At 41.5% G+C, this 26531-nt stretch overlaps 1 protein-coding gene across 18 annotated transcripts in view; it reads left to right on the top strand.

Moving 5' to 3' along the window:
• col13a1 (collagen, type XIII, alpha 1) overlaps positions 1-26531 on the top strand; it is a gene marked incomplete at its 3' end in the record, with an annotated part of 60486 nt that overhangs the window by 26861 nt on the left and 7094 nt on the right. For 8 of the 18 annotated variants that reach the window (XM_083774829.1, XM_083774840.1, XM_083774838.1 and 5 more), the window contains 24 exons: positions 1655-1681; positions 2405-2449; positions 6362-6397; positions 7976-8011; positions 8124-8177; positions 9242-9328; positions 11907-11942; positions 12140-12196; positions 12308-12331; positions 12488-12541; positions 13735-13779; positions 14324-14458; positions 15291-15362; positions 15666-15707; positions 15957-16007; positions 16197-16223; positions 16349-16435; positions 18373-18408; positions 19679-19732; positions 20179-20232; positions 20414-20449; positions 23969-24055; positions 25025-25102; positions 26084-26122. In XM_083774829.1, coding sequence (XP_083630955.1) covers positions 1655-1681; positions 2405-2449; positions 6362-6397; positions 7976-8011; positions 8124-8177; positions 9242-9328; positions 11907-11942; positions 12140-12196; positions 12308-12331; positions 12488-12541; positions 13735-13779; positions 14324-14458; positions 15291-15362; positions 15666-15707; positions 15957-16007; positions 16197-16223; positions 16349-16435; positions 18373-18408; positions 19679-19732; positions 20179-20232; positions 20414-20449; positions 23969-24055; positions 25025-25102; positions 26084-26122 — 1299 coding nt within the window. The remainder of the gene's footprint in view (positions 1-1654; positions 1682-2404; positions 2450-6361; positions 6398-7975; positions 8012-8123; positions 8178-9241; positions 9329-11906; positions 11943-12139; positions 12197-12307; positions 12332-12487; positions 12542-13734; positions 13780-14323; positions 14459-15290; positions 15363-15665; positions 15708-15956; positions 16008-16196; positions 16224-16348; positions 16436-18372; positions 18409-19678; positions 19733-20178; positions 20233-20413; positions 20450-23968; positions 24056-25024; positions 25103-26083; positions 26123-26531) is intronic. The other 10 variants (XM_083774839.1, XM_083774831.1, XM_083774827.1 and 7 more) reach the window with 8 other exon arrangements.

The raw sequence follows: 26531 nt of genomic DNA, 5'->3' as shown, positions 1-26531 counted from the left end.
GCAGGTTCGAAGCCAACCTCAATCTTGTCTCCCATGTCTCTCCTCTCTCTCTCTCTCGGCCCTTTGTTTCCTGTCTCTGACCTATCTGAAATAAATAATGAACCTAAGAGACAAAAACAACACAACATGCATAGTACATACGCAGGCACAGTCACACAGTCACATGGTCCCTGTGGCCAATTCTGGGAGCTAACCTTGGCTGAAGCCCTGCAGAGGACAGAGAGAGAGAGAGAGCTATGCCCATTAAACCATCCACGTGGCTGTCCTCCACCACTTTTCCATGGCTTAATGGACTTCCTCTGGCGGACAAACACACACACACACACACACACATACACAACTGTTCTGCACTAAGCTGACCCTAAGCTGAGCCATCACATACAACGTGACTACTGAGACAGACAGACAGAGGTGAGAGAGAGAGCGAGAGAGTCACAGGGTTTCAAAAGGTAGGAAATAAAGAACGTTAAGTGGAACTTAATAGAGAATGGAGCAGCCGGGCAGAGTGGAGGACATTAAATCATAAAAAGTATGTGCCAAGAAATGGCTAATAATTTTAGAATTTGTCACACGACCGCATCCCTGGACAAAAATAACCGATTCTCATTAGAAAACGGGGGAAATGCCTGCCTCCTTTGGCCACAGGGTCACCTCTACATAAGCCCCGCGGGCCGGCTAAAAGTCTTAGCCCCAGAGTAACGTCCAAATGTTTGGCTGCTGCTGTCACAACAAAACCACTGTATATAAATCCATGACGTGATGCCTTTAGAAAAGAAATAAGTGATTATTACCCGATGCCACATATAAAAATTGCTGATTTATAATGTGGGAGCTTTTTATAGTTGACAAAATACCCTTTCATTGTATGGTTTTAATACTATACATTGATACAGGGGACACTGGAAGAAGCTGAGCTCCTGTGCATATTATTGCCCTGTTAAACCTCAGCTACAGTAGTCTCCTCATCTCTCTCCGTTTTCCCATGAAATCCTCCCAGGAAAGCCTATGAATTGTGGGCTTTATGAGGATGGTGGCTCCACTGTACTGTAGGTTGCTGAAAGGCCAGGGGAAGTGATTGATTTAAATGGGTCTATTATGGTTTTATAATCGTATTCAAGCTCTATACATTGATTAATTCATGAAAACATTGTGTACGATACAGTATGTTACGGTACTACAGTATGTCCTCCTCCACACTCCCAGGTTGCTTTATTATGACATTTGCAGAAACATCAGCTATTGAAAAATGTATATAAAGATAGGCTCATAGTTCCTACCTATAAATTAATTTAATCCATTGTCAGGTAAAAGTGCTCTTTATGTATGGCTCTGTGTGCATGGGGCCAGATAATGCTTGCAGCAGGTTATATTGTGCCATCTAGTGGTTGACTAGTAAATTGTAATTTACAACAATACGATGAAGGTACCATTGTGTCAGTGCAATCTAATTTATTGTGTACTGTAGTGACAGTAAAATGGTTACGTGGTCTTGTGTACAGGTACTGTACTTTACAATAACATTTATTTTGACTCGGCTTCTCAGACATTGTAGCAATTAGTAATCTATTTTTTTTTACCTCTGTTTTTAAAGCAAACATATACACAACAACGACAATAATAACATGTATTTTGTATTTGTGTTGTCCTCTCACAGGGACTGAAGGGAGACCAAGGAATTAAGGTAATTTCATGCATGTATGTATAATCCAGAGCAGTGTTGGTTACTTAATTTAACTTTACTTCAGGGAATGTTCTTGCAGGGAATATTCTTGTTCTTGAGTAATTTGGCTTTAGTTTAATTCAGCATGCCTACCAAAGTACAACACAGCCCACAATGGACTTTAGTTGTTTTTTTTGTACTTGTGCTTGTTTTATGAATGGACATACTCTCCTCTGACAACCTTGCGGGAAAGGAGCCTCCCATTGAAAACATTTGTGAGTGAGGGCGTGTGCTGTCAGGTTGTCGCCCCTATCTAGAATAAACCGGATGTCTGTGGCTCAATCTGTGAAAGTACTGTACACTAACACAGTGAAAGCTCGATTGCCCGGTCTGGGCCAGATATCAGCACACTTCAAAAGGTTTCCCTCCGCCCCACATGCTTCGGCCTTGTCCAGTTTTAATTCCCCTTTGGCCAAAGATTGATGGAATATTCATTTCCACCAAAAGACCACAAGTTCGTTCTCCAGTCCAAGGACCACCGTGATAGAAGGCCCGTGCAGAACGGCGCTGGTGTCATCTCTAAAGAGGGAGATTTATGTGACCTTGTTTCAGGCTTGTGTCATGTGGGAGCACTCCTTTTCCCCCTGGGCCGTTGATAGTCTTTTGATTCTCTCCTGGTTGAAATGGTGGGCTTGTTTTTGCCCACCTTGCCTTTCTGAAATGATGTCTCCATCCGCGCTGTAGGGAGATGAAGGACAACAGGGTTTCCCTGGGGAGAAAGGAGAAAAGGTACAGAGAAAGCCATGAATGAAGTTGTGCGTGGCATGTTGTTTAGTTTTTGATGGTGATCTGCATGGAAACATTACTCATGTCGGCCCTGGAGATGATTTAAATGTCATTCCTCGATTTATTTGACAGAAAGTTGTAATGGGCTGTATGTTGTGGTCTAAAGGCTGTCCTTATTTTATTCGTCACATAATCCTATGCATGTAAACCACATCAACTATCAGAGGCATTCCTTCCCCATGAAAATAGTAATTGTTGTTGCCTGTTTTTGAACATGAACAGATTCTCAGATTTGTTAGTTTCTGAGCTTATGTACTGTAGCCTCTTCAGCCTGTAGGACCCTTGACCCCTTTCTTTGCCCCATCCACAACACTCAATTTTTTATCTATCAGGGTCCACATGTCCACATTTAGGATTTCAAGTTAATCACTAGCAGCCATAGATGTGTATCAGCATATATTTCTACAACTACAGTAGCTGAATAGTGTCCAGATCCTGTAGTGAACATAATTCTCCACCTTTCATCTTCCTGCCTCCGCCATCCAGGAAGTTCAGTTGTCCCGTAACCATGGCAAATGATCTTGTTGCCGCGGTAGCGCTAGCAGTAGCGGCACAGGCCTGTGTGTTTTCTGCATTAAGCCCTTCACATGGACAGATTGAGAGAGGGGAAAGAGAGAGAGAGACTTCAAGGAAAGCACATATCAAGACGGTGGTATCCACGGGAAACATTGAGCTGGAAAGGCTTTTATTGTTTTATAATAAAGAGAAAGTGCTTTCGCAGGCCAACCCTTCAAAGTTTTTGTATGGTCACCAGAGGATTTGTGGTTCTCAACTGACCCAATGGATCTCTGTTCTATATATAAGCACACAGAGCTGGCTGGCTGTTCCTGCTACTAGACAGAAATAAAGTGGAACAGGTAGAGATTTTGCGGCATAAGTCATAACAATTAATATCTGCATGGTGCCGACCGCAATGGATGACGGCGTCACACCCTTAACCACTTCAAGCCCAAAGCGCACAGCAGGCTGCAGTTCCACATGCAGTCATAGAGGAAGCAGACAAGACTATACCACTCATAGACCGTGTCTCCGTTACAACACTGTGGATCATTCTTAACCACAAGAACCCTAGCGTCCCTATTCTGGGCATGTCATAATAGGTGAACATTTGGCACATAGGCGATCATTCTGTGAAAATAACAAATCCACAAGCTCACAATGCATCACAACACGATGTGTTGTGAGCTTCAGAGTAATATAGTAAGAGAGTGGCGACACTACCGTTGACTCGCATTGTAACAATAGAATGCGGTCTGCGGAAGTGCACATTCTATCTAAATGGGATAGTTCCAGCCATAGGAGCAATGTTTGGAACTATAGCCCATACCATAGGCACCCGCTTCGCGGCGAGATCAGAGCGTGTCGTTACTCTATGACTCTACACTCTGGTGAGCTTGTAGATCTGCTATTCCACGGACAACAAAGTATATACTTTCGTTGTGAGAATCTGTTACATTAACTGCGCAATGACAGACACTTGTCTGTCGTATATCAGCCTTAATGTCATCATCACGGATGTGTGTCCCCGAGTCTACTTCAGTTTAATTCAATAAGCTTTGTCTTTAAAGGGGTCTTTGATTTCCGTTCCCCCTCGAGTCAGTGAGTGAGGTCCACTCTGGCCGGGAAAGTTGGATGATAGAAGGATGGGCTTAATGACGAGAAAGAGGGGGTCTGTGGGGAAGCTGCTTTTGCTTTTCTCAGACTGACTGAATAGACCTTCCTGCCCTCCTGGAAATGAGAGAGGCAATGGCCAAACGCAGCTGGAAAGAACATTATGAACCATGGGGAAGACAAGCAATTAAATTCCCAGATCACCCACCTAGTCTTATTATTGTTCATTGTACTGTAGCTATTAGCTCTGCATGCACTAACTCTAAAGCCTTATTCAGATTCAGATCAAAGATTTGCAATGAGATTAAGCCACTTTAAGCCAAATGTATACTTGTGTTGTGCCCTGCAAATAGCTTATTTATGAGCTCACAACATGTCGCTGATGCAAAGAGTTGTGAGGTTGAAGATCAGTTATTTTCAGCTTGTGACACCATCATTCCACAGAGAATAGCCTAAATGAAGCATTACAACTTTGCAGAGAAAAATCACAGAATTTCCCATACTATGAATTGGGTTTCATTTGCACCACTGCACAGATTGCCACAACTGTATTTATTCCCCTATAATAAAACCTGCATGAAACGTGAACTGCAGTAATATCACAGGGAATCATAAACTAGACTTGCCATTTTTATCGCCCAACTTCTCTGATTATTATCCTGTCCAGCTGTTGCCAGCATTAGTATTGCTCTGTTTAGACCACTAGTGGAAAGTGTACTTCCCGGTCATAATGGAAACACTGGAAGAGAGGAGCCTTAGCTTTAGATGAGGTCGACAGCACAAACAGATTTTAAACTTGGCTGCAGCACAAACAGATTTTAAACAACTATAAGCCTGGCAGCATCAGTGGGGGGATCATTCCCGTTTCTTTAAAAGCCGCGTGGTGTGGTCATTGATCTGTTTCGCCGCGTCTGTCTCGCTACATTTCCTCAGAAGTGGAACGCCTCTGTCCGCACGGCTTCAATAAAGAGATTAACAAATTGATAAATCATGGCTCGGCATGCCAATTTGACAGGTACATGCTGCCCTACACCAATTGAGCATCACAAGCATAGAGCCATGCACACGTACGCACGCATGCACACACACACACACACACACACACACACACACACACACACACACACACACACACACACACACACACACAGTCACACAAACACACACAAACACACACACACACTTTACTTTAATGTTAAAATAGAAGCTAGCAGAGGGAATGGGGGACGGACCATTAAGTGCATGAGTGGAATGCTGCAAGCTTATTGGTGGAGCCACAGATCAAAGCGAGGCTCCGGTTCCTGTTTTAAGGGGGGCTGGTTGTGGTGAGCCTCTGAGGGACCCCAGTCACCCCACGTGATTACAGCCATCACCGCTTGCATCCTCCTGTGGGACGACTCGGATAAGGGGAGGGGGTCCAACAATGCTTTCATCTTTCTAGAAACTTATGCTACGTATCAGACTCTCTATCCTGAAAGGGTCCCTTCACCCTTCCCAACTTGACAGAGGAGTGTGATTATGAGATATGAGTCAGTCACACACACACACGCACGCACGCACACACACACACACACACACACACACACACACACACACACACCGCTGTCCCACCCACCATATCCCTCGACTCAACCCACTCCCTCTGCACAACCCATGCACACAGTGAAGTCCTCAGTGTTCATTTAACTCTGAGTGTTATGTCTAATTGTCCGTCCTCTCGCTGTGCTCCCCATCCCCCTTCTCACCACCACCCCCACATGCCACTGCCACCACAGCACCTGTTAGGAGCTACAGTCACTTGTTGAGTGTTTGTCTGTCAGTGCAGAAAGGACAGGGGATCCATGGTCTAAAGATCTGCCGACTTGCAAACTATGATCTGCATGTCTTCCTTCAGACCAGCAGGAGCCCAGTTTTTACTGTCGACACACGATTACAACCAGAGTGTCCATTTAACTCTTGAGACCCTTACAGGTCCATATTATACTCTCAAGAGTCAAAATGAACGCTCCGGATTTTACTATTGCCTGTAGTGCCATCCATACCTTGCAGTTTTATTCAGGGTCAAGGTTTTACTAGGCATGTTTTGATGTGCTGATGGTGCTTGCTATGCTGGGTTTCACCTTTTTTCTTTCCTTTTAACACCAACTGCCATGTTCTATACTACCAATGTCGCTTTGATTCAAATCTTTGAAAGCTGTTGTAGTTTACAGTATGTATTTCATAGTTGTAATTATGTGCTTTTAGGCAGAACTTGGAATGTCAGGGAAACAAGGACTGAAGGTAGTCAATGCATTTTATTTAGCCAGAAATGGTTCAATTGGATCACTTTGAATTACTAACAGTCCATCTCCTAATTGTTGTTGTGTGTTTGTTAAAGGCTTGTACACTCTGGCACCTACTGTACGAAATTATGACTGTATTGTGCACAGTGCGCTCCCTAATTAATTGATAGATTTGTATGGTTATATTTTCAGCGTGATTGTATAGAAACAATGTCCAAATTTCACCCTTTTATTTGTGTCTGCTGTTTCTATAGTCTTGTTCGGCATACCCAAAGTATGTGCAGTTTGGGTTGTGTGGTGTGCTGAACATCCCAAAAAGTAGTACTAGCAACTACAGTATTAGCACCATTTTTACTTTTATTATTTATAACCCTTTTTTGCGATGATAAGAGTGCCCCTCACTTTAATCACTTCACACAGGTGTGATTTTATTGCCTATATATAGGCAACCACACTCCCCAGGATTGCATTGTCGATGCTGGGGAGTGCGTGAAAATTCACGTAATCCCCAGTGGAGTGCGTGAAAATTCAGATCAGTTGCTCCAGCCACTGAGGAGAAGGGTCTTGTCATGACAAGAGTATTGCATAATGTCTAATCACATCTTTTTCCATCCGTTATGCGATGCTCAGCCAATCACAACGCAGAATGACACACCTTCCACTTCCAGCCAATCACAGCACACAATACGTGCGGACGATTCCGTCCTGAAATTCAGTCCTCAAATTATTCCGTCCTCAAATTTTGAGGACACAATTACTAAAATTATTAGTTATTAAGATAGATAACTCCAACATTGACCATTTTCATGGATTATTTGAATTTCAATTATATTATATTGTTTTATTGTATGACTTAGAGGTGGTGAAAACACTTTAAACCCAACCTCTATACATCTATCTATATTTACATGTACAGTATAAGGTATTTATGTCTCAGCAGACACACCTTCCACATTATACCAAATCCAGTGGGACAACTAGAATAGTAGGACTTGCATGCTCCTCCTTCAAGGCGGTCTGTGTACCGTTTCTGTACGTCTGTGGTCACAGCTGTGACTGTATATCATCTTTGGCACGTCTACTTGTTAATCTGGCCAATTGATGAGGGCAGCAAACACACAGACAAATTAAATGACTCTCATGTGCTCCCCGCTATTTTTAACAACCAATTTCCGAGAGTTAATCGTCTTGCGGCTGCCTCTTGACGGATGATGATCATGCGACAGTTACTGTAGTCACCCAGACTCAAAACTGTAGAGAAAATATAGGAAATATACTTGACATTTCAAAGCAGAGTTGTTAAAAACCTCTGTTCATTTGCGTAAATGCTCGCCTGCCAGTTTGTATATGTCTTTTTTGTCTTGATGGATGGATGGATGGATTGAGCTATCAATCTGTGTTTGTGTGCTAGTGTGCATGTTTGTGAATGTACTCTTTCAAGGGGAAAATATAGGATTTCCGCTCATTGCTCATTATTTTTCATCTAGATAATATATATTCTCATCACTTCCTATCTGCTTCATTTCCTGCTTTTCTCTCCACTTATCTGTTTTGCCTTGCTGACCAATGACCATAGGGAGAGTCAGGCTTTCCAGGCACCCCCGGACGTAAGGTAAATTAGCTTGGAGTGGTGACTGTGGCTTCTTGTTGTGTCATCGCAGTAAAGAATAGCATCAATGATCCCATCTCTTTGTCATAACTTCAATCTTCCTTCCATTGGAAAGGGGCAAGCCGCCATTCCTGGTACCCCTGGTATCCCCGGCAAGAGGGGCTATAGGGTAGGCCTGGCATGGAGGCATCCTAAATGTTTTGCTCCACCTGTCAGTCATCTGTGTGTCTTAGTACCTGGACAGTGGACCTCAGTCCTCAGTGTTCACAGTGCTGTGAATAATTCACAACTTGCTTCTTTCACCCAAATAACATGTTTCAATTGGCTTTTGTTTTGTTGAAGTGTTTTTGATCCTAATAGCTGGTATGATTAACCAGCCTTAAGGGCTAATCCTAATTTAGGTGGACTGTTTGCTGTACTGATGTGTCATTCACATGGTGACCTCTCATTGTGCTGTGTGTCAGTAATGGACTGACAGTTGATTATTAACACCTCTGCAGCGCATAATCACAGAATGGCTCAGGATGTCTGGGAGATGTGCTGTGATTATTCAGTATGTGCGTGTGCTGTTGATGTTGCACAGATGGATCAAGTGGTTCTCAAACATTTTCATGTCAAAGACATCTTAGAAGAAAAAAGTCCTTATGCACACCTACAGAGGACAGGTGCGGTTGGATAACTGGAACTGGAGAAGTGGAAAAAATGGGATCCCGCACACTCTTCACTTACAGCATTATTTTTTACTGAGCAACGTTTCGGTCGTTCAGACCTTCATCAGGCATCCATGTTAAAGACATGGATGTAAAAAAAATATTCGTAATCGGCAGCAAGAGAAAACCCCCATTTGAAAAGATTTGTTTGCCAGGGATCCCCATAAGGGACGTTTTGTTGTTAGATTAGTTTTTGTACATTCTACAGCTCTATACTGCAGGTGGGGAGATTACAGTGGAGAGAGGGAAACCTATGAGCTGAATAATCATTCTTCCACTGGGTTACCTGTGGGGCTGGGGGTCCACGGACCCCACTTTGAGAACCACTGAGATGGATGAACCCAACAAAGAATGAACATGGGTTCATCTTTGCTCTTTGCCCGCTGATCTGTGATGTTGATCTCAAATTGTAATTTGAGTTTCATGTTGTTTTACCAATAATTAATTTGACCATACTGTTATTGTCATTAAACCAGTTTTTACTGTGCGCTGTGTATTGACCTTGTCTTTGTGCTTCTGGCAGGGTGACAAGGGAGAGCCCAGTGCAGCAGGTCAAGGAATCAAGGGGGAACCCGGGGTCCCAGGATTCCAAGGCCACGCAGGACCTAAGGTATAATAATGACAGAATTCTTACAACATATTTAAGCTCTATGTCTCTGCTGTTGGGGAGAAACCAAAATGTAAATTTTTCAAAGTTGCCTCATCAAAGTTGGTATTGTGACTTTATTTGCGAATGCATTGAGCAGCTTACTATGGATCACTGTCTGTCTGTCTGTGCATGCGTGTGTCACGCTGTGACACCACCCGCCCGCCACCAGAGGGCGCAGCTGTATCACACAAAAAATGCACGCACGTACACACACAATTTCAATTTTTCAATTCAAAGGGCTTTATTGGCATGAGAAAACATACGTTTACATTGCCAAAGCAGAAAGAACAGTACAACAATACAGCAATACAATCAAAACAAAAACAAAAATTATGTACTTTGTCAGATTCTTCAATAGATCAACTTCTATGTTCAAGATCACTCGATGCAGGTATAGTGCAGGCATATACACAATGATTAGTCTTTACGGTGGTTGTGTTCCATTTGATATCCTTCTCCTATCACAGCAACTCACAAATCTTGCTGCTGTGTTTGCACATTGTTGTACTTCGCCCAGCAGATATGGGAGTTTTTTGTCATTGGTCATGTTTTCAAAATCTCCGTGTGTGGTTGTAATCTGTGGGAAGTATGTGTCTCTGATGTCTTGGTACAATGGACAGATGGTTAGGAAGTGTAGCTCGGTTTCCACTTCATTTAGTGTGCAGTGGGTGCATAGTCTGTCTTCTCTCGGGATACAGGTCTGCCTATGACGGCCTTTCTCGATCGCGAGACTGTGCTCACTGAGTCTGTACCTAGTTAAGATTTTTCTTTGTTTTGGGTCGGTCACAGTGCTCAGGTATTCTGCCACTGTGTATTCTCTGTTTAGGGCCAGATAGCATTCTAGTTTACTCTGCTTTTGTGTTGCCACTTTCCAGTGTGTCAGATAGTTTTCCTTTTGCTGTTTTATAATTTGGTTTAGTCCAATGGGTTTTCTATCTCGTGGCTCTGTTTGTGTTTGTGCCCGGAGTTCCAGGGCCAGCTGGCTGAGGGGGCATCTCTCTAGAGTTTCACTGTGTGTGAGTGCCTTGTTATGGAGTGCATCTAGGTCACTTTCTTTTAGGTGGTTGTAGAACTTAAGTGCTCTCTTTTTTATTTTGATTATGAGTGGGTATCGTCCTAATTCTGCCCTGCATGCATTATTTGGTGTTTTTCGCTGGGTACGGAGAATGGATTTGCAGAATTCTGTGTGTAGGGTCTCGGTTTGGTGTTTATCCCATTTTTCAAGGTCATGGTTTGCTAATGGTCCCCAGATCTCGCAACCATAGAGGGAAATTGGTTCTATCACAGAGTCCAGTATTTTAAGCCATGTTTTAATTGGGATGTCTATTTTGATGTTTCTTTTGATGGCATAGAATGCCCTTCTTGCCTTGTCTCTCAGGTCCTTTACAGCTTGGTTGTAGTTCCCTGTGCTGCTGATGTTTAGGCCAAGGTAGGTATAGTTTTTAGTTTGTTCTAGTGGGATTGTATTTAGGAAAAATTGGTGGTTTTGGCGGCTGGGCCTTTTTTGAAATATCATGATTTTAGTCTTGGTTAGGTTCACTGTCAGGGCCCATGTCTGGGAGAATTTGTCTAGGAGATCGAGTTGCTGCTGTAGTCCTTCCTTGGTTGGGGACAGCAGCAGCACAAACTTACAAAAAAACTTCAAAAAATAAAACATAATAAAATCTTTAAAAGAAAAAGGACGTAAAAAAAGGAAAAAATAAAACATACCTAATTTATTCTAATTGTTGCAATTTACGAGCTGCGTTCGCTTCCCGTGTTCGCGCGTCTTACTTGTATAGTCAATTACTTGCGTGAGATTGGGGAGAGGTGCTGGAGTTAGATGGTTTCCTCCCGACAGCGACAACATATAAATCACTGTACAATGAATAGCAAATGTGCGTCTTTAGATCAGCTATTTTAGACATTTCTTAAAGTTTTGATATTATATTTATATTATAATATTTGTATAATTTATATTCATGATAGTACGACGTGTTACTTGTTGACAACTCTAGATTTTCAAGCTGATGCGATGGAGTATAAAATACAGCTTTACTCGCACGCAGACACACATATGTACACGCACACACGCCACACATACACACACTCACTCATTGGACTAAAGATGCCTTTTCTGTTTGGTAATGTTTTAGTGACTATGAAAATATAAATCAAAACATTAAGCCATTGGTCTATGTCTACAGTATATGTACTGTATAGCTGAATGGACGCTGTGAACAGACAATCAAATGTATTGACACCAGTATGGTACCTCATTAATTATAGACGTGTACATTAAATAACTCAATATTATCAGTGCCTTCGGTTTGAACTACAACAGTAGTTTTAAGACTTACATCCTGCAATGACAGAGGCGACACAACATTTTTAGTTCATTATGAAAGTGTGGGATCACCCTAGCATTAAAAAAAATATATATATTCAGTGTCAGGCTAGGATCACCCACTCTTTCAAAGAAAACATTCCTGAACATGTTCCCAACACTGTTTTGTTTGAGCTAGATAATCTAACTGTCATAACCTTATTCCACCTCTAGGGGGAAGCAGGTTCTGATGGTCCAGCTGGACCCAGAGTAAGTCAAGACTGTGTTAGATTTATAATGAGTGTTTTTTTTCCTCACAAACACAAAAATGTCAGTACTGTATTTCACTTGTTTACAAAATAATGTATTTATATTTCATAAACATACAAAATATATGTTTACCAATACATTTTGTTGATTGTTGGGACACATTAGGAAATGTTTTTAATTTCTGAACAACTTTGTAGGGTCCTCCCGGGCCAACGGGTGAGCCGGGAAAGGCAGAAATCCAAAACAATGAAAATGTATGTCACTCTTATTATTATTATTATTATTATAAGCATTCAAAATTAACAGAGCGGTTTCAGAATAATTCCGTTTTTAAAACTAACTTTTCATCCAATATTTATCCGCAGGATATCCGCAACATACCTCTGATGGTAGGTCCCTCTGCAGTATGTTGTTATGAGGTCCTTTATTTGTTGTGGTTCAGGATTTTCTTAACTCAAAAGAAAAATGTAATGACTTTGTCATAAACAAATACACTAGTTCCAAGGTTGTGTTAAATCCATCTTTTAATTTCCCTCCCTGCCAAGGGCCCACCGGGGTTGCCAGGTCCTTCAGGCCCTGCTGGACATCCTGGCACAAAGGTAGGTGGTTTCCAGTGGTGATTTTTATTTAGTTTTAGTCATAGTCTTTTTAATGCAATTCCATTTAGTTTCAGTCATATTTTATTCATCTGAAATGTTTTAGTTTTTAGTTTTTGTCGAAAATAGCAGATCTACAAGCAGCTTGTAGATCGGCATGTAGAGAGTGACACCTGCACACAACCAAGCATTGGTTGTGAGCAGGGGGTGTTTTAGTTCTACTACTGGATCTCTTCTCCACTAACATTTGAGTCTAGTTTTTGAGTGGTACAGCCACTCCATTGCCTAGCAATGTGTGTCCCTGGCTGGGTCCGTCCAAGCACGAAAATAGCGTTTGGTTGGTCTTCACCACCAACAGACACGTGTACATATTAACTGTATATATGATGATTTTGGGTGTGACAGTACAGTACAGTAAAGTAGAGGGACCCCGTGGGGACCCCCACACGATAACTCTGTTATTTCTCAACCGTTTCGGATGCGGGCGGCTCGCCGGAACCGGGACGGCACCCTTCAAATAAATGTATCAAACAACAAATATTTGGATCCGACGTGTAGTGGAGTAGAAATAAAAGTATTGGAAATTGGAAAGTAACGTTCAAATACCTCACAATTGTACTTAAGTACAGTACTTATGTAATTGTAGTAAATACTTTACACCACTGCCGATGCCACATTTTGGGGGCTGATGGGCGGGTGGCCCATTGATCGGCCACCCGATAATATATTGGTCTGCCTCTAGGTTTTACTCTTTAGCTTGAATTCCTTGATAATTCCAATTCCAATTTCTACTACTTGAATCAAAAACAGTTGTCTCAACTTTTCTGTGTAGAATAGATGTTTGCTATTGAGTAGAAAATACTGTACAGTAGATCAGATTACAATACAATTTAAATGTTCTGCCACTAGTAATACAGTACAACTCATAATTACATCATGTGCTATTACTTAAGAGATTTATGAAAGTAAGGAGTGATTTAATTGTATAGCACTAGCCAGTAGTTAAATAATTACGTCATGGATACAGAAGAACACAAATCTAATGTGCAACGCATTTGTTTGTATCTTGATCTTATTTAAGTGATAGCTGTTGTACATTCACATGATGGCACATGTTGAAATTAGTCATGCATTGTGTGTGTGTGTGTGTGTGTGTGTGTGTGTGTGTGTGTGTGTGTGTGTGTGTGTGTGTCCAGGGTGAAGTTGGTCTACCAGGTCCTCCTGGACATGATGGGGAGAAGGCAAGTTGTTATTTCTTATCACAACTTCATAATCTAACGGACAGACAGAGCTGTATTGATCTCACTGAGGGAAACCAGTTGCCAATGGCAGTACAGCAGTAAGAAACACTGCTGTAGTCGACAAGATTATGTCATAGAGATGACTCATGTCATTCACTGCCCTACTATTCCATCCGTGCAATATTCTTCTTCCTCTCTTCATCATGGCGAAAATTGTAGATAACGGGTAGAGAGAGCTTGTTTCACTCATGCAATAACCCGATCAATGCTTGGGTACCAATTACTTTGCCTGAACAAGCTTGAACATGTTACGAGGCGTGGCATTGTCAGCTTGTATTAAATGGCATGTAACCATAACAATGGGGCCATGGTATAATTATGTGATAATGCCCATATTTTCTGTCCTAATAATGGAAAATAGACTCTGTGGAGAGAACTGTACGTCATGGAGTTCACCCTCAACTCGATATTGGGACACCTCAGTCGTTCATTATCCCTTGTATCTAGCTAAAAAGCTACCTATGTGTATGTACTATATGTGCAGGGACCCAGAGGGAAGCCAGGGGACATCGGTCCTGCCGGCCCATCCGGTCCTGAGGGTCCCAGGGGGGAGGGTGGGCTCATGGGTTTCCCAGGACCCAAAGGAGACAAGGGGGACATGGGCCCTTCTGGATCACCTGTGAGTAACCACTGAGCCACATCACACCGCTGCTTGAGCCTCCCACACCAAAGCTCCAAGCCTCCATCTGTCATTATGCTGAGGGAAGGGAAGTCTGTAGCTTGTAGTGCCACTCTCTTATTATCTAATTAGAGACTTAGTGACATGGAAAGGACCCAAGGATGACAGTGAATTAGGCCTCATTTATGCGCCATTGCCAATTTACAAGTTAACAACATTGTTGCTTGAGATCGGTTCTTTTTGGCAAGCGACACCTTTGGATGATGGAATATAAATTAAGCTTTAGAATTCTTGGATCCCATGTGTGATCCAATAATAATAATTATATGTAATGTTGCACTATATATAATCTAGTGGAGCCTGCAGTCGGTAGTGAATATCTATGTTTTCGTTTGCTAGATGTGGCCAACTGGCCCTGTTGGTTTCACTCAAACATTTCTGGTGTAAGTGTGTTAGGATGGGCAGCATTGCGTCCCTCACTATTTTATGTCAAGACATAGGTTTTTACATTGTTACACAAACAATTCGTACAAAGTTCCATGTTTTGGCATTTAATAGCTACCGCTAAGAACTGACACAAAAGGGAGAAAAAAAGGCTCTTTCAATCCTCTGTTTCGAATATTCACTATTTTACTATGCATGAAAATTTAATCTTGAATTGAATTGAATTGAACTGAATTGAACTGAACTGAACTGAACTGAACTGAACTGAACTGAACTGAACTGAACTGAACTGAACTGAACTGAACTGAACTGAACTGAACTGAATTGAATGGAATGGAAATTCTCTGCCATTATGGTGCTATTTATCTCCCCCTTCCCTGTTCTATAGGGTTTAGATGGCCCTACTGGTGAAAAGGGGGTTGCGGGGGCCCCTGGCCCCATTGGATTACCTGGCACAATGGTACGCAATGGTGCCCTTCAGACTGAAGCACCCTGTGTGTCTGAATCTATGCAATTCCTAAGGCTTGAATTTGACTGTGTGCACCGGTAATCGGCAAGCTTACAATGTGACATACCGATAGCCCGATGCTTTGTGACATTGTAAATCTGCTATTTTTGGCACGCGATACGGTGCGCAACGAAGTATAAATCGAGTTGTATAGGTTCACCCGTAGTGAAGGTCGAAAGAAAGGCCTTTTTCATAGTTCCAGTGATGAAAGAATGTATTGTCAACTTCTTTATTCTTTCACAACCACCATCACAGGGTTCTAAAGGGGAGTCCGGTGAGGGAGGAAGATCAGAAATGGTGAGGATTATACAGTGCATATAGTTTTAATGGTGCGTTTCTGGTGGATATTTTTGCAGTAAAAGCAAAAGTACGGTACCTTGGTCAATCGTGTTTTATGAATCTGTGTGTGTGTGTGTGTGTGTGTGTGTGTGTGTGTGTGTGTGTGTGTGTGTGTGTGTGTGTGTGTGTGTGTGTGTGTGTGTGTGTGTGTGTGTGTGTGTGTGTGTGTGTGTGTGTGTGTGTGTGTGTTTTTCTTATTTTTTTTAGGTCTATGGCCCTCCAGGGCCGGCCGGCGCTCCTGGACCAGTTGGCCCAGCAGTGAGTTTAATTTAATCCAAGTCATTGGTGTTATTGAACAATACATGCATATTGGCACATTGCATAGGCTACCTAAGTATCCTGAAGCTACACCGTAGCTGAGATAAACTTTGATTGATGCCCATGTGGAAATTCAGGTGTCACAGCAGCTATAGCAGTAAGTGTGAACATTTTATTTCTCTCCTGCAGGGACCTCCAGGATTCTCAGGGCCAAAGGTGAGATTGTGTTCCATTGTACAGTAACCTGGCTGTACATACTGGCTCATTCATATATTTTTAGAATTCACATTTACAATACAATGCAACAAACCTCTTGCTTGTTTGGTTTGTTTCTCTACCAGGGGGAGCCGGGCATGGGAATCAGAGGAGAGAAGGGAGCGTCTGGTCATAAGGGTGACAAGGGGGACAGAGGCCATCTTGGACTTCCTGTAAGTGACTGGACTTTCATTCCATTCTGTAAAGACTTTATCTTTTTTAATCAGTGAGATTAAACAAGACAAAGGTATTTTCTCTTACTGACTTGTTTATGTGACTGTATTACTGTAGGGCTGCAACTATTGTTTATTTTCTTTGTGATTATGATATCAAATGAATCAACAACAACAACAAAAAGTCTGATCATTTTTTCATAATGGTTGACTAAATCTATTATTCTGATTAACCACTATTGTAGTCATACAATGATGAAAATTTGCGACAATACCAATCTACATGGGCGGTGAGCTTTCGTAGTTTGCTGTTTTTGATCGATTACAACTGTTGCACCCCTGTATTGCTGTAGATGGGAGTTTTATGTGTCTTGAGACTGACTGCCATAATGCTGTCACATCATGCGTGGCTTTGAGTTCAGGCCTAACCCTCAAAGGATAGGTTCCATGCCTCAGCAGTTGCTTTTATGTTGTCATAATCCTGTCCAAATGTTGCATGGATGGGTGGACTGTATCATGTCAGAGCAATTAACTAACATGACAGGTCTTAACATCCCATCAGGGATACATTGTAACTGCCAGGGGGATGTCAAATGATTAGGGGCATTAGGGTTTTCTCTGTACAAATGATTTCACACATGCCACATTTTATATTTCTGTTATTCTTATAGTGGTTTATCTATCAGTGTCTATTATTAGTACTAGTACTGAACATAACAGATTTAAGTGTCTTGGTTCTCATTGATATGTACTCTACTATCCATACAAACAATGTATGGAACGAAGTTTACGTTCATACTGTAGCTACACTATGCTTCCGTCTCAAACACAAAATAATCAATCGTGAGGATACTTCCATGGCGATATGAATATTGAGTCAGTTATACTTTATCCATAGCAATAAGCGTCACTGGGTCCCCGAGCAAAGTAGGTGCTGTGAACACAGTAGTAGACCTATCTATACTTTTATATCTATGGTACTATCATAGACACATCATCACAGCACAGTAACTCCTTTTGTACAGAGACATTCTGAGTCATATTGTGTAACTCAATAGAGTTACACAACTCTATTGCGTCATAGTCATTTTTCCCATAGATGTTTCATAAAGTATTTATTTAAAGACCTGTAACAATCGGTCTATACGATATGTTATTATGGGCATTATTGAGCAAGTAGCACTGCATGATATATACTGTACCTATATTGTAAATATGAAAACATGGATTTACCACTCAAGCCCTATTTTATAATTCGCCGTACAACGAAAATGGTGAAAAATGCCAAATCTACTATCTCAATCGTGTCAAATCGTGACATGTTGAACTTGTAGATCCGCTATTTTCACCTTTTGAATTTTGAATTATTTGCTAATTATGGCATGCCCCAATGCCAGGTTGAAAGGTGTTGAGTTATATTAGTCATATTATAGTATACAGATTGTGCACCCATTGCCCCCCAGGCCAACAGTGGTGGGTTAGCAGTGACACGGACCACCACAGTGAGTGCCAATGACTTGGGAGAGAATGAAACTCGGTTTGAAATGTGTTTTCAGGATTGTACAGATTGACCAAAACTGTCTATAAAATACGACCGTGTTTATTTCTTACCATGTTTTGACCACAATATAAAGTCAGAATGGAGCACTGTAGAACAGGAGTTACTGACGTTGCTGTCACTCACCTCACTCATCACCGTCATCAATCACCATCATCACCACCACCAAAACCACTTCCACCACTATCACCCTTTTATTCATCAACACCTGAATGTGTTTTTGGAGTCACTGCTTCACTCACAACCCCAACCACCCCACCCCCACCCTTCTCCACAATTCCTCCTCCTCCTCCTCCTTCTTCTTCTCCTCCTCCTTCTTCTCCTCCTCCACACCATCTCTCCATCATCTCCGCTCCCTAACTGTGTACACGCTATACAGGGGGCTCATGGGTTAGACGGCAGACCAGGTCCAGTGGTGAGTGGTGCAAGTCCTGTTCCGGCTCCCCCTCTCTTTTCTCCTTCTCCTCCTCCACTTCCACTTCCACACCCCCACGCCCTCCCCCGCTTCCACAGCTTGCCTGCCTTGTCTGTCTGTCTGCATTGCTGTCTTGTCTTGCTTTCTTACCTTCCATGCTCGTCCTGTCTCGTTCCCTCCTAGTTATATGAAGAAAGAGAGAGAGAGAGAGCGGTTCTGTTTAGTGCTGTGTTTTGAGGATGCATTGGTTGTGGGGAAATAAATTCATTCACACCATTAGAGGCATTTCGACAGGCAGCGTTGTCTCTTCTGTTGGAGGCAATGCAAATCCACCCAATCCTCAACCATACCTAAACAGTTTCCTGCCTCCTGATCCTGTGAACCCGCAGTGGACTGTAAAACTCTGAGCCGCCATTTTGCTTTAGGGCAGAGGAGCATGTGGAGAGGCTGCATGTGGACATCTATTACAGTACAGCAGGACAATATGGCCGTCCTCCTGTTTTACTCTGCACAGCACTGCACACACTGGATATGCCTGAGATGCAACGTCCTCTCCTCCGTTCCTGACCACTGCACTGTAAAATATGGAGTTCTCGTTTAACTCAGAGACCCTTAAAGGATTGGTTCACCCACAATAATTTCTTATTTTCTATCGATTTCACACCTCATGCAGCCTTGAATTCATGGAGATGTTTTTGTTTTTGTCACATTCCTAAGCCAATAATTTGGTGACTTAGTCGATCATCAAATTATTGGTTTAGTTAGGAATGTAACGAAAACAAAACAATTGACATGAATTCAAGGCTTTATGGGGTCTGAATTTGATAGAAAATAAGAGGTTTGGGGGGTGAACTACTTGTTTAAGGACACATTTTGAAATGAACAAACAAGATTTTACAGTGCACTCAGAAAGCAAGCCGCAGCAGAACTCTTTTAAAATATATATTTTACTCATTCTTCCCTCCTTTTTTTAATAACGATAACTGCTTCTGTAGTTCAACAAGCTTGGTGCGCTTGGGAACAGAATCCCACAGTGGGAGTTAATATTCAACCATAATCTGAGCCTCGTTTTCTGTTGCTCTACTAAGATAAACGATGAGATCTAAATGAATGGTCGACATGTCTCTGACAGTGTTGTTGACAACTGTTCACATCCACCAAGAAGCTTGTTGATCTACTGACAGTAGACGGTTGATAATGTTCTGCTTGCTCTTATCATCGTTTGTCTGGTGAGATGCATGACAAGTGCGTTTGATTTGTTCTTCTTCAGGGTCTTATTGGACCATCAGGGGTTCCAGGACCGGCAGGACCAAAGGGAGAGAGAGTGAGTACAGTATATGTGTGTGTATAGGCCTACTGTACTGCCTTACAAAGCCAAAGTGCAGTAACTACGGGAAAGAATATTGGCCGATAATGGGTTTAAAAGTGGTCAGCCAAATGAGATATTGGTAAATAAGTGATATTACATTAATTGTAAATATGTTCTCGAGGTAATTGTTTATCCCTAATAATAACAAAGGCTAATTTCACCTTTGGGATACACAATTAAGTCGTGTGTCCAACAAAACGTAGTTACTACACTGTGGCTTTGTAGGGCAGTATAGTAGAATATGAAGAATCAATCAATCAATCAATCAGATTTCACAAGGGTAGTATAATATGACAGATTGTGAGTGTGTGGGTGTGTCCACAAGCACAAATTGAAACATTTGATTTGATTTGAGAGGTGCAGCACATGCAATTTGAATCCTCTCTTCTCTATCATCACAGGCTACCAAAGGGGACGCAGGCGTTCCAGGACCAATTGGGCCTCAAGGCATCCCTGTAAGCCATTATGTCGCATTCATTCTAAATAATCCCACAGGTCATTTCTAGATGGCACTTGGAACCTCTCCACAGAGGTTGGAGGGATTTTGATTTGATTAATGGTGGCACAGCCTCCTCATCTCTGATTGTTTCAGAATATTATTACTACCTTCATTATTATTTGTCATTTCTCTTTTAGGGTTTATTAGGACCACAAGGATTCAAAGGGAACCGGGTAAGATAACTCTCTTAACTCTTCGCTTTCTCTAATGTTCATATGCTGTTTAGATCAGTGGGCATGGTTCTGTCAAATAGGCACAACGTGGAATACAAAATGACCTCCACTTCACAGTAAAATCCTGTTAACTTAACTATGTGTAACAATGGACTGTAATGGTTACATTAAAACTCAGGATTTTGTTGTGTACTACTACTCTATGACAGCTTTACTAAACTTAGAAGCATTCTTTATTTTCTCAAATTCTTTATTGTTATCAAAGAGCAGATCGAGCTAGTATTTATTTTCAAATCAAATGCATTAGCTAACCTCCACCATTATTATTGTGACTGCCTTTGTAGGGCCGTAAAAGTTAATTCAAGCATACTTATGGAGGGTTCAAAGACTTAATTAAATAAACATCCAATCATCCAATCAAGTGTCCTGTTTGATAGGTTGCCAGAAAGACAACCAGATTAGCTTTGTGTTGTTTTATTGTGGTTATTGGATGATTCGTGTAAAGAAGTCTTTTTTCTAATACATTTGTTTTGCAGTGGCTCCACACACATTTTACTTAAAAAATAAACTGTTGTTGTAATTTGTCAACGTGCATAGTTTTCCTATTATCTTCCTCTCTCTTCTGTTCTCTTTGTATCACTAATCACCATCATTGCATGGTAAAATAGCCCTAGGAAATCAAATGTGTCTGTTTAAAATGATGGACTCTATCCACAGGTTGCCAGTGTATCAGAGAATCTGTTTTCCATTCCTGTTTACCCCTTCCTGTCTGAGAATGTCTGTTTCCTTCCTATTAACCTATGACTGTTTTAATATTCTTACTCCCATTTAAAAAAAAGTCTTTCAGAGACATTTCATTAGCTCTCTCAGCACATTCAACTGGTCTCAAGTCAAAAGTAACACATTTGTTTGCACTGCTCAATCTCGGTTAATTCCAAATGTCTGTTCAGTTGGCTAAACCAACTGATTTAAACTATAAACAATAAAGTAATTAAACCTTCACACGCTTTCATAAACGTCTCCACGGATGTCCAGTTGAAGGTGTTGCAGACATAGCTATGAGATTGTGCTGTTTTTATTCTTTGTCCTGTCTTCCTTTGTTTCTGCAGGTCTTCCTATTCCCTTTTCCTTCCCTCCACCTTGCACTGTGTCCCGTGGCTCTTTTTATTGCCGGGGTTGCCCTCTCTCCCTCTCACAAACCTTGGCCTCCTGCTGCTCCTCTTCCTCCTGCATTCTAATGTAGTCCTGGGTTAATCTTCTCCTCCTACACCCACCCACCTCCCTTTAAGGCGAATTCATACCTAGCCACGCTGACCGCATTGCTCGATGTAAATGCTGTCATTTCAACCAGAAAACGTTTCGACACAGCTGGCGTCGACACATTTTTCTGTTGAAATGACATGTCATTTGTTGAGTGACGCTCTCACATGGCGAAGCATGAATGAATCCTTTACTCCTACTAATGACCTCCTCCTTGCAAGCCTCTTCCTTCTTGTAATCTCCACTGCTCTTGGCTAACAAGCAATGTTTTCCCCAACATTTGCCAACATCAATGTTGGAGGGTTAGTTGAGCAGGTAACATCGTGACAATGTTGGGAGAACATTACTTGTCAGTCAGGCAGTTTCCTATCATAATTCCTTATCAACAAACTCCTATAATCTACTCTGATCCCTTAAAGCCTTTAACCTTGGTGAGCAGACATTGATGATGAGCAGTGTTCATATTGCTGCGTTTTCAAGCAGGATACTCTTACGCGGGTACAAAGGGTATTGCGTAGCTGGGTGGGGCAACTTCCATCGTTACTGACTCGGTGCTCTACAGCTGGGCACCGGTCTTATAAAGTAATGTGTTTTATATTACTTTGTTACTCTTGAAACTAATTAATTACAGACCCTTTCCCACATGGAATCCATAACATTACTGGATGAAAAATATCCAGCAAATGCACTATAAAGTCATTCACACATTGGCCACATTTATTGAAAAGTTCCGTTTGCTGTCTTTTCCCACTAGATTAATGTTACAGATAAAGTGCTTAATTGTTGCCTAAAGTTGCCAATAGTGGTTTTCAATGTTTTTTTCATATCAAGGTCCATTTTGTATTCTACATTTGAGCAGAATGTTATTAGCCTCTCAGACCCCAAACTTAGAATATTTTGTTGTCGTTGGATAACAATTTGTCCACAATTCCATGTTGTATTGATTGGTACCATAGGAGAAATAACAGGCAAACATTGATCAAAATAACAAATTTTCTACATTTTCCAGTTGTGTAGACCAAATGGACTCATAAGGATCCAATTGGTTTCATTTTACACTCTCAAGAGTTAAATAACATTCAATAACGGTTCATTTGGTTACCACTTACCAACTCTCCCTCAATTAGCTGGGGACCACCTGGAATCCTCTCAAGGATCAGTGGTTGTCTTTTTTAAACATATGTTTATTCATTTTCTATTTATTTTTTAGTTTATTCAGTACAAATAAGTATTTTCAAAACAATTGACATATATTTTTTTCCCCCCACATCCCCATGGAAGCACACATACAAACAAAATCTTATCACAAAATGTTTTGACAATAATAAATACAGAACAAAAATAAATAAATAATGACATAAAGAAAAATAAAACGAAAATAAAACACATTACATACAGTTAAACAAACAAATGCCCAATGTCCGTCACAGTTCCCTACCCCCACCCCACAGCTGACTACTCAGTTAGATCAGTGGTTGTCTAGGTGTTTTAAATATAGCCTACTGTAGAAGATCTCACAACAGGTTATAGATCTGCTATTTTAAAATAGCTGATGCATATTCCTTTGAAGTGGTTAAACTGATTGTGATGCTATATTAAATAATTTAGCTGGGGACCCCCTGGAACCCCATGTACGTCATTATGTAATTACGTCATTATGTTACAGAAATTCACTCACACTACAGAATAATAAGATAATGCGTTACCCCCCCCCCCCCCCCCAACAACACTAAAAACACACTGAGAGTAGCGCATCTTTCTGGCAGATGAAAGTGAAAATCTGTGAAAATCCAAAGAAGGGTGATTTATATAAAAAAAGAACTTAATCAAAAAGGTCTTTGTCACGGTGACTAACGCGTTAAATTGGGGATGTAGCCAACCGTTTTTGTTTTGGTAAACAATGCCATGTTGATAGCGTGATCTCTAGAGTTAGTTTGAAGTTTTATATATTGATTCTAATTAGTATCAATGAAGTACATTCAAATAAATTGAATCAGCGCAAGTTGCATCAATGAAACCTGCTCACCAAGTGCACTGCAAATCCCTTCTCCCTAACTCCCTCTACTTACCTTCCCCTTCCTACAATTTTTTATAGTAATGCATAATTAACGGTAATTAAATTAATTACACATACAGTAGGTAGGACATTACAGGCAGATGATTATGCTTTTACCAACACCAACATATTTGCTTACTGTGTGGCAGATTGACCAGGAGGACTAAAGTTTGTCTTTGTTTTTAATGCGCTGTTGTTCGCAGGGAGAGAGGGGCAAGAAAGGCAACAGGGGGGCCAAAGGGGATAAGGGAGACCAAGGAGCACCTGGATTAGATGCCCCCTGTCCGTTGGTATGTCTGTAGTACAATGTGTAACCAGGAGGCAGAGGGAAGGAGCACAACCTTAGAATACAACATAGCTACCAAGAACTTCAATTCCCAGAAGTCTTTGTATTCTGAGGATGACTTCCTTTTGCCCCTGGTGTGCAATGGTTCTAATAAACCCTCAAACAAGGAGGTCTAAGTGTCCACTGCAGCTAATTCTAATTGGTCTAATTGTTAAAGAAAATGCATGTTCTCTGCTAAAGAGATAGTCTACCGATATGAAACAATTAATCAAATAAAAGATGGTTTGGTAAACTACACTCAGTGGACCACAGGCCGTAACTCTGCTTGAGGGATCTTTTCTTTCCAGGGATGAGACGTACAGGAACCAGGCAACCACTGTTGATGAGTAGCAACAGATGTCAAAGTTATTAGCTGCACTGTCATTGAGGTTCAACATCCCTCCGGCAGCCCTGCAGTCTTGTGCTCTCTCTGAAAGCAGACATGACAGGCTGAGCACAAATGGAAAATGTCCAGTGATGACACTCCGTGACCTCACCCTCTCATTTCTGCAAATCTTGACTACCACACCCGCCCATCTTGAATGAGTATACAATCAAAAGTTGAATCAGTTTGCTGATGATGCGGGGTCCAGCTTTCTACAGAATCAGCATGCCGTCTCAAACAAAGATCCGAGACTCCATCGCCATTATTCCAGACATTTGCCAAAGAACCACAATATTCTGTCGCCATCGTCTATACCCAAACAATTCATAGACCTGGCCTTATGCTATCTCGTCTCTGCGAGCCCGGTTCCTGGATGTCCGAGGTGACCTGCATGCTTAGGCACACCTGTTTCCAGAGTTACCACCAGAGAACCTGCACATCTGCCCGCCAACAAACAGCAGGAGGGGGGGGGGGGAGGGCGGGGGACACTCCCCTGCTGTAAGAGAGGTGCAAAGCAACAGATGTTTAAATGGTTGATTTCACAAACAGGGTTTCCGAGGCTTTAAAGGAGAGAAGGGTGAACCGGGCTTGCCAGGCCTGGACGGGCTGGATGCCCCTTGTGCTGTGGTATGGTGCTCTCTCTCCCCTCCCTTTCCTTGCATGCATTTAGCTCTCTCTAACCACACCCGTAACTACTACCTCTTAAGTGAAACTTGCATGTCGGTATGATAATTAAAATAAACTCACTGTGGGTTAATAGTTTGTTTAACTGGCCCAGTGTCACAGTTTGAGGCACCTGCTGTCTGTACTACTACTACTACTAACAATAATGCCTATTTAACCACCTACTGTAAGTAGAAATAATATGTATATTATTAAACCAAAGTAACCATCACTATTTGACAATAACTTACAACTCACAACTTAATATACAAGGATCATTGATAACCAGTGTACATCAAATTTGCATGATGATTTGTGTGTAACTTACCAGTAACATAACTAGAACCAACCTGATCTAAAAACTTTAAAACCAATAACTTCACCTAGACGAAGAAACATACTTTAATACTGAACTTTCCTCTACCATCTCTTGCATGGGGCACCATGTATTATCCAGCCTTTTTCTAACCTATTGAGGCAACAGACTACCCTGAGTGGTGAAGAGTAGGTATGAGGTAGATTAATTAAGGTAGGGTGAGGTTCTCTCCTCTCACAAGTCTGGATAACATAAGCAGAGGAGAATTCATTTTGAGACTTATTGTAGAAGATCATTTGAAATGTTTCACAGGTACTGAAAGGGTCCAATGGGTACACACAGTTTCATGAGCAGTACTGTAGGTGAAATAAGAACTTGTTTCACCTTGTGTTTTGTTATTGAATGCCATTATAAACCTCACATGCATCTGCTATAACCTGAAAATATAGTTAAAAAAATATAGTTAAACACCTGCAATGGCATACTAATTTAGACTGAAATGTATTTTGTCTGGTGTAGCGAGTTGCTTTTGTACGTGTATGTGTATGTGGGCTTATGCTTGCATGATTCCATTGTCATTCTCTTCGGCATGGTATCTCTATTCTCACATGTCGTCTGTCTTTCTCCAGGGTGATGATGGCTTACCTGTACCAGGGTGCTGGAATAAAGTAAGTTTGCGATTGGAGTGGTTGAAGCTGTGCATTTGTGTTTGCATGTTTTTTGTTACTGTACATTAAGCCATTAAGCTGATCTACTGTACAACCTGACAACGCATCACAGCGCCATGCGTTGTGAGCTTGTAGATCATCTAATATCAGTGTGCAACACTCGTGTGCAACTAAGTATAAAGTATGAAAGTTAGATTTCACCACATATAACTTCAGAAGAATGCACATGAAGTGCACAAAGACCAGCACACTGTCTGCACTTGCAATACGAACTTTATTGGCAACGTTTCGGTCAAAGACCTTCAGGCATCTGCTGATAATAGGTAGCCACATAGCTATATAGTATATAGTGTGTGTATATAGTATATACACACACATAGATCCACAATGACCAATCACAGTCGCCCTC

Source organism: Protomyctophum parallelum (assembly GCF_964188405.1).
Source record: "Protomyctophum parallelum genome assembly, chromosome: 10".
Classification (NCBI taxonomy): domain Eukaryota; kingdom Metazoa; phylum Chordata; class Actinopteri; order Myctophiformes; family Myctophidae; genus Protomyctophum; species Protomyctophum parallelum.
Note: the sequence above shows the minus strand (reverse complement) of the source record. Positions and strands in the feature narration are given on the sequence as shown.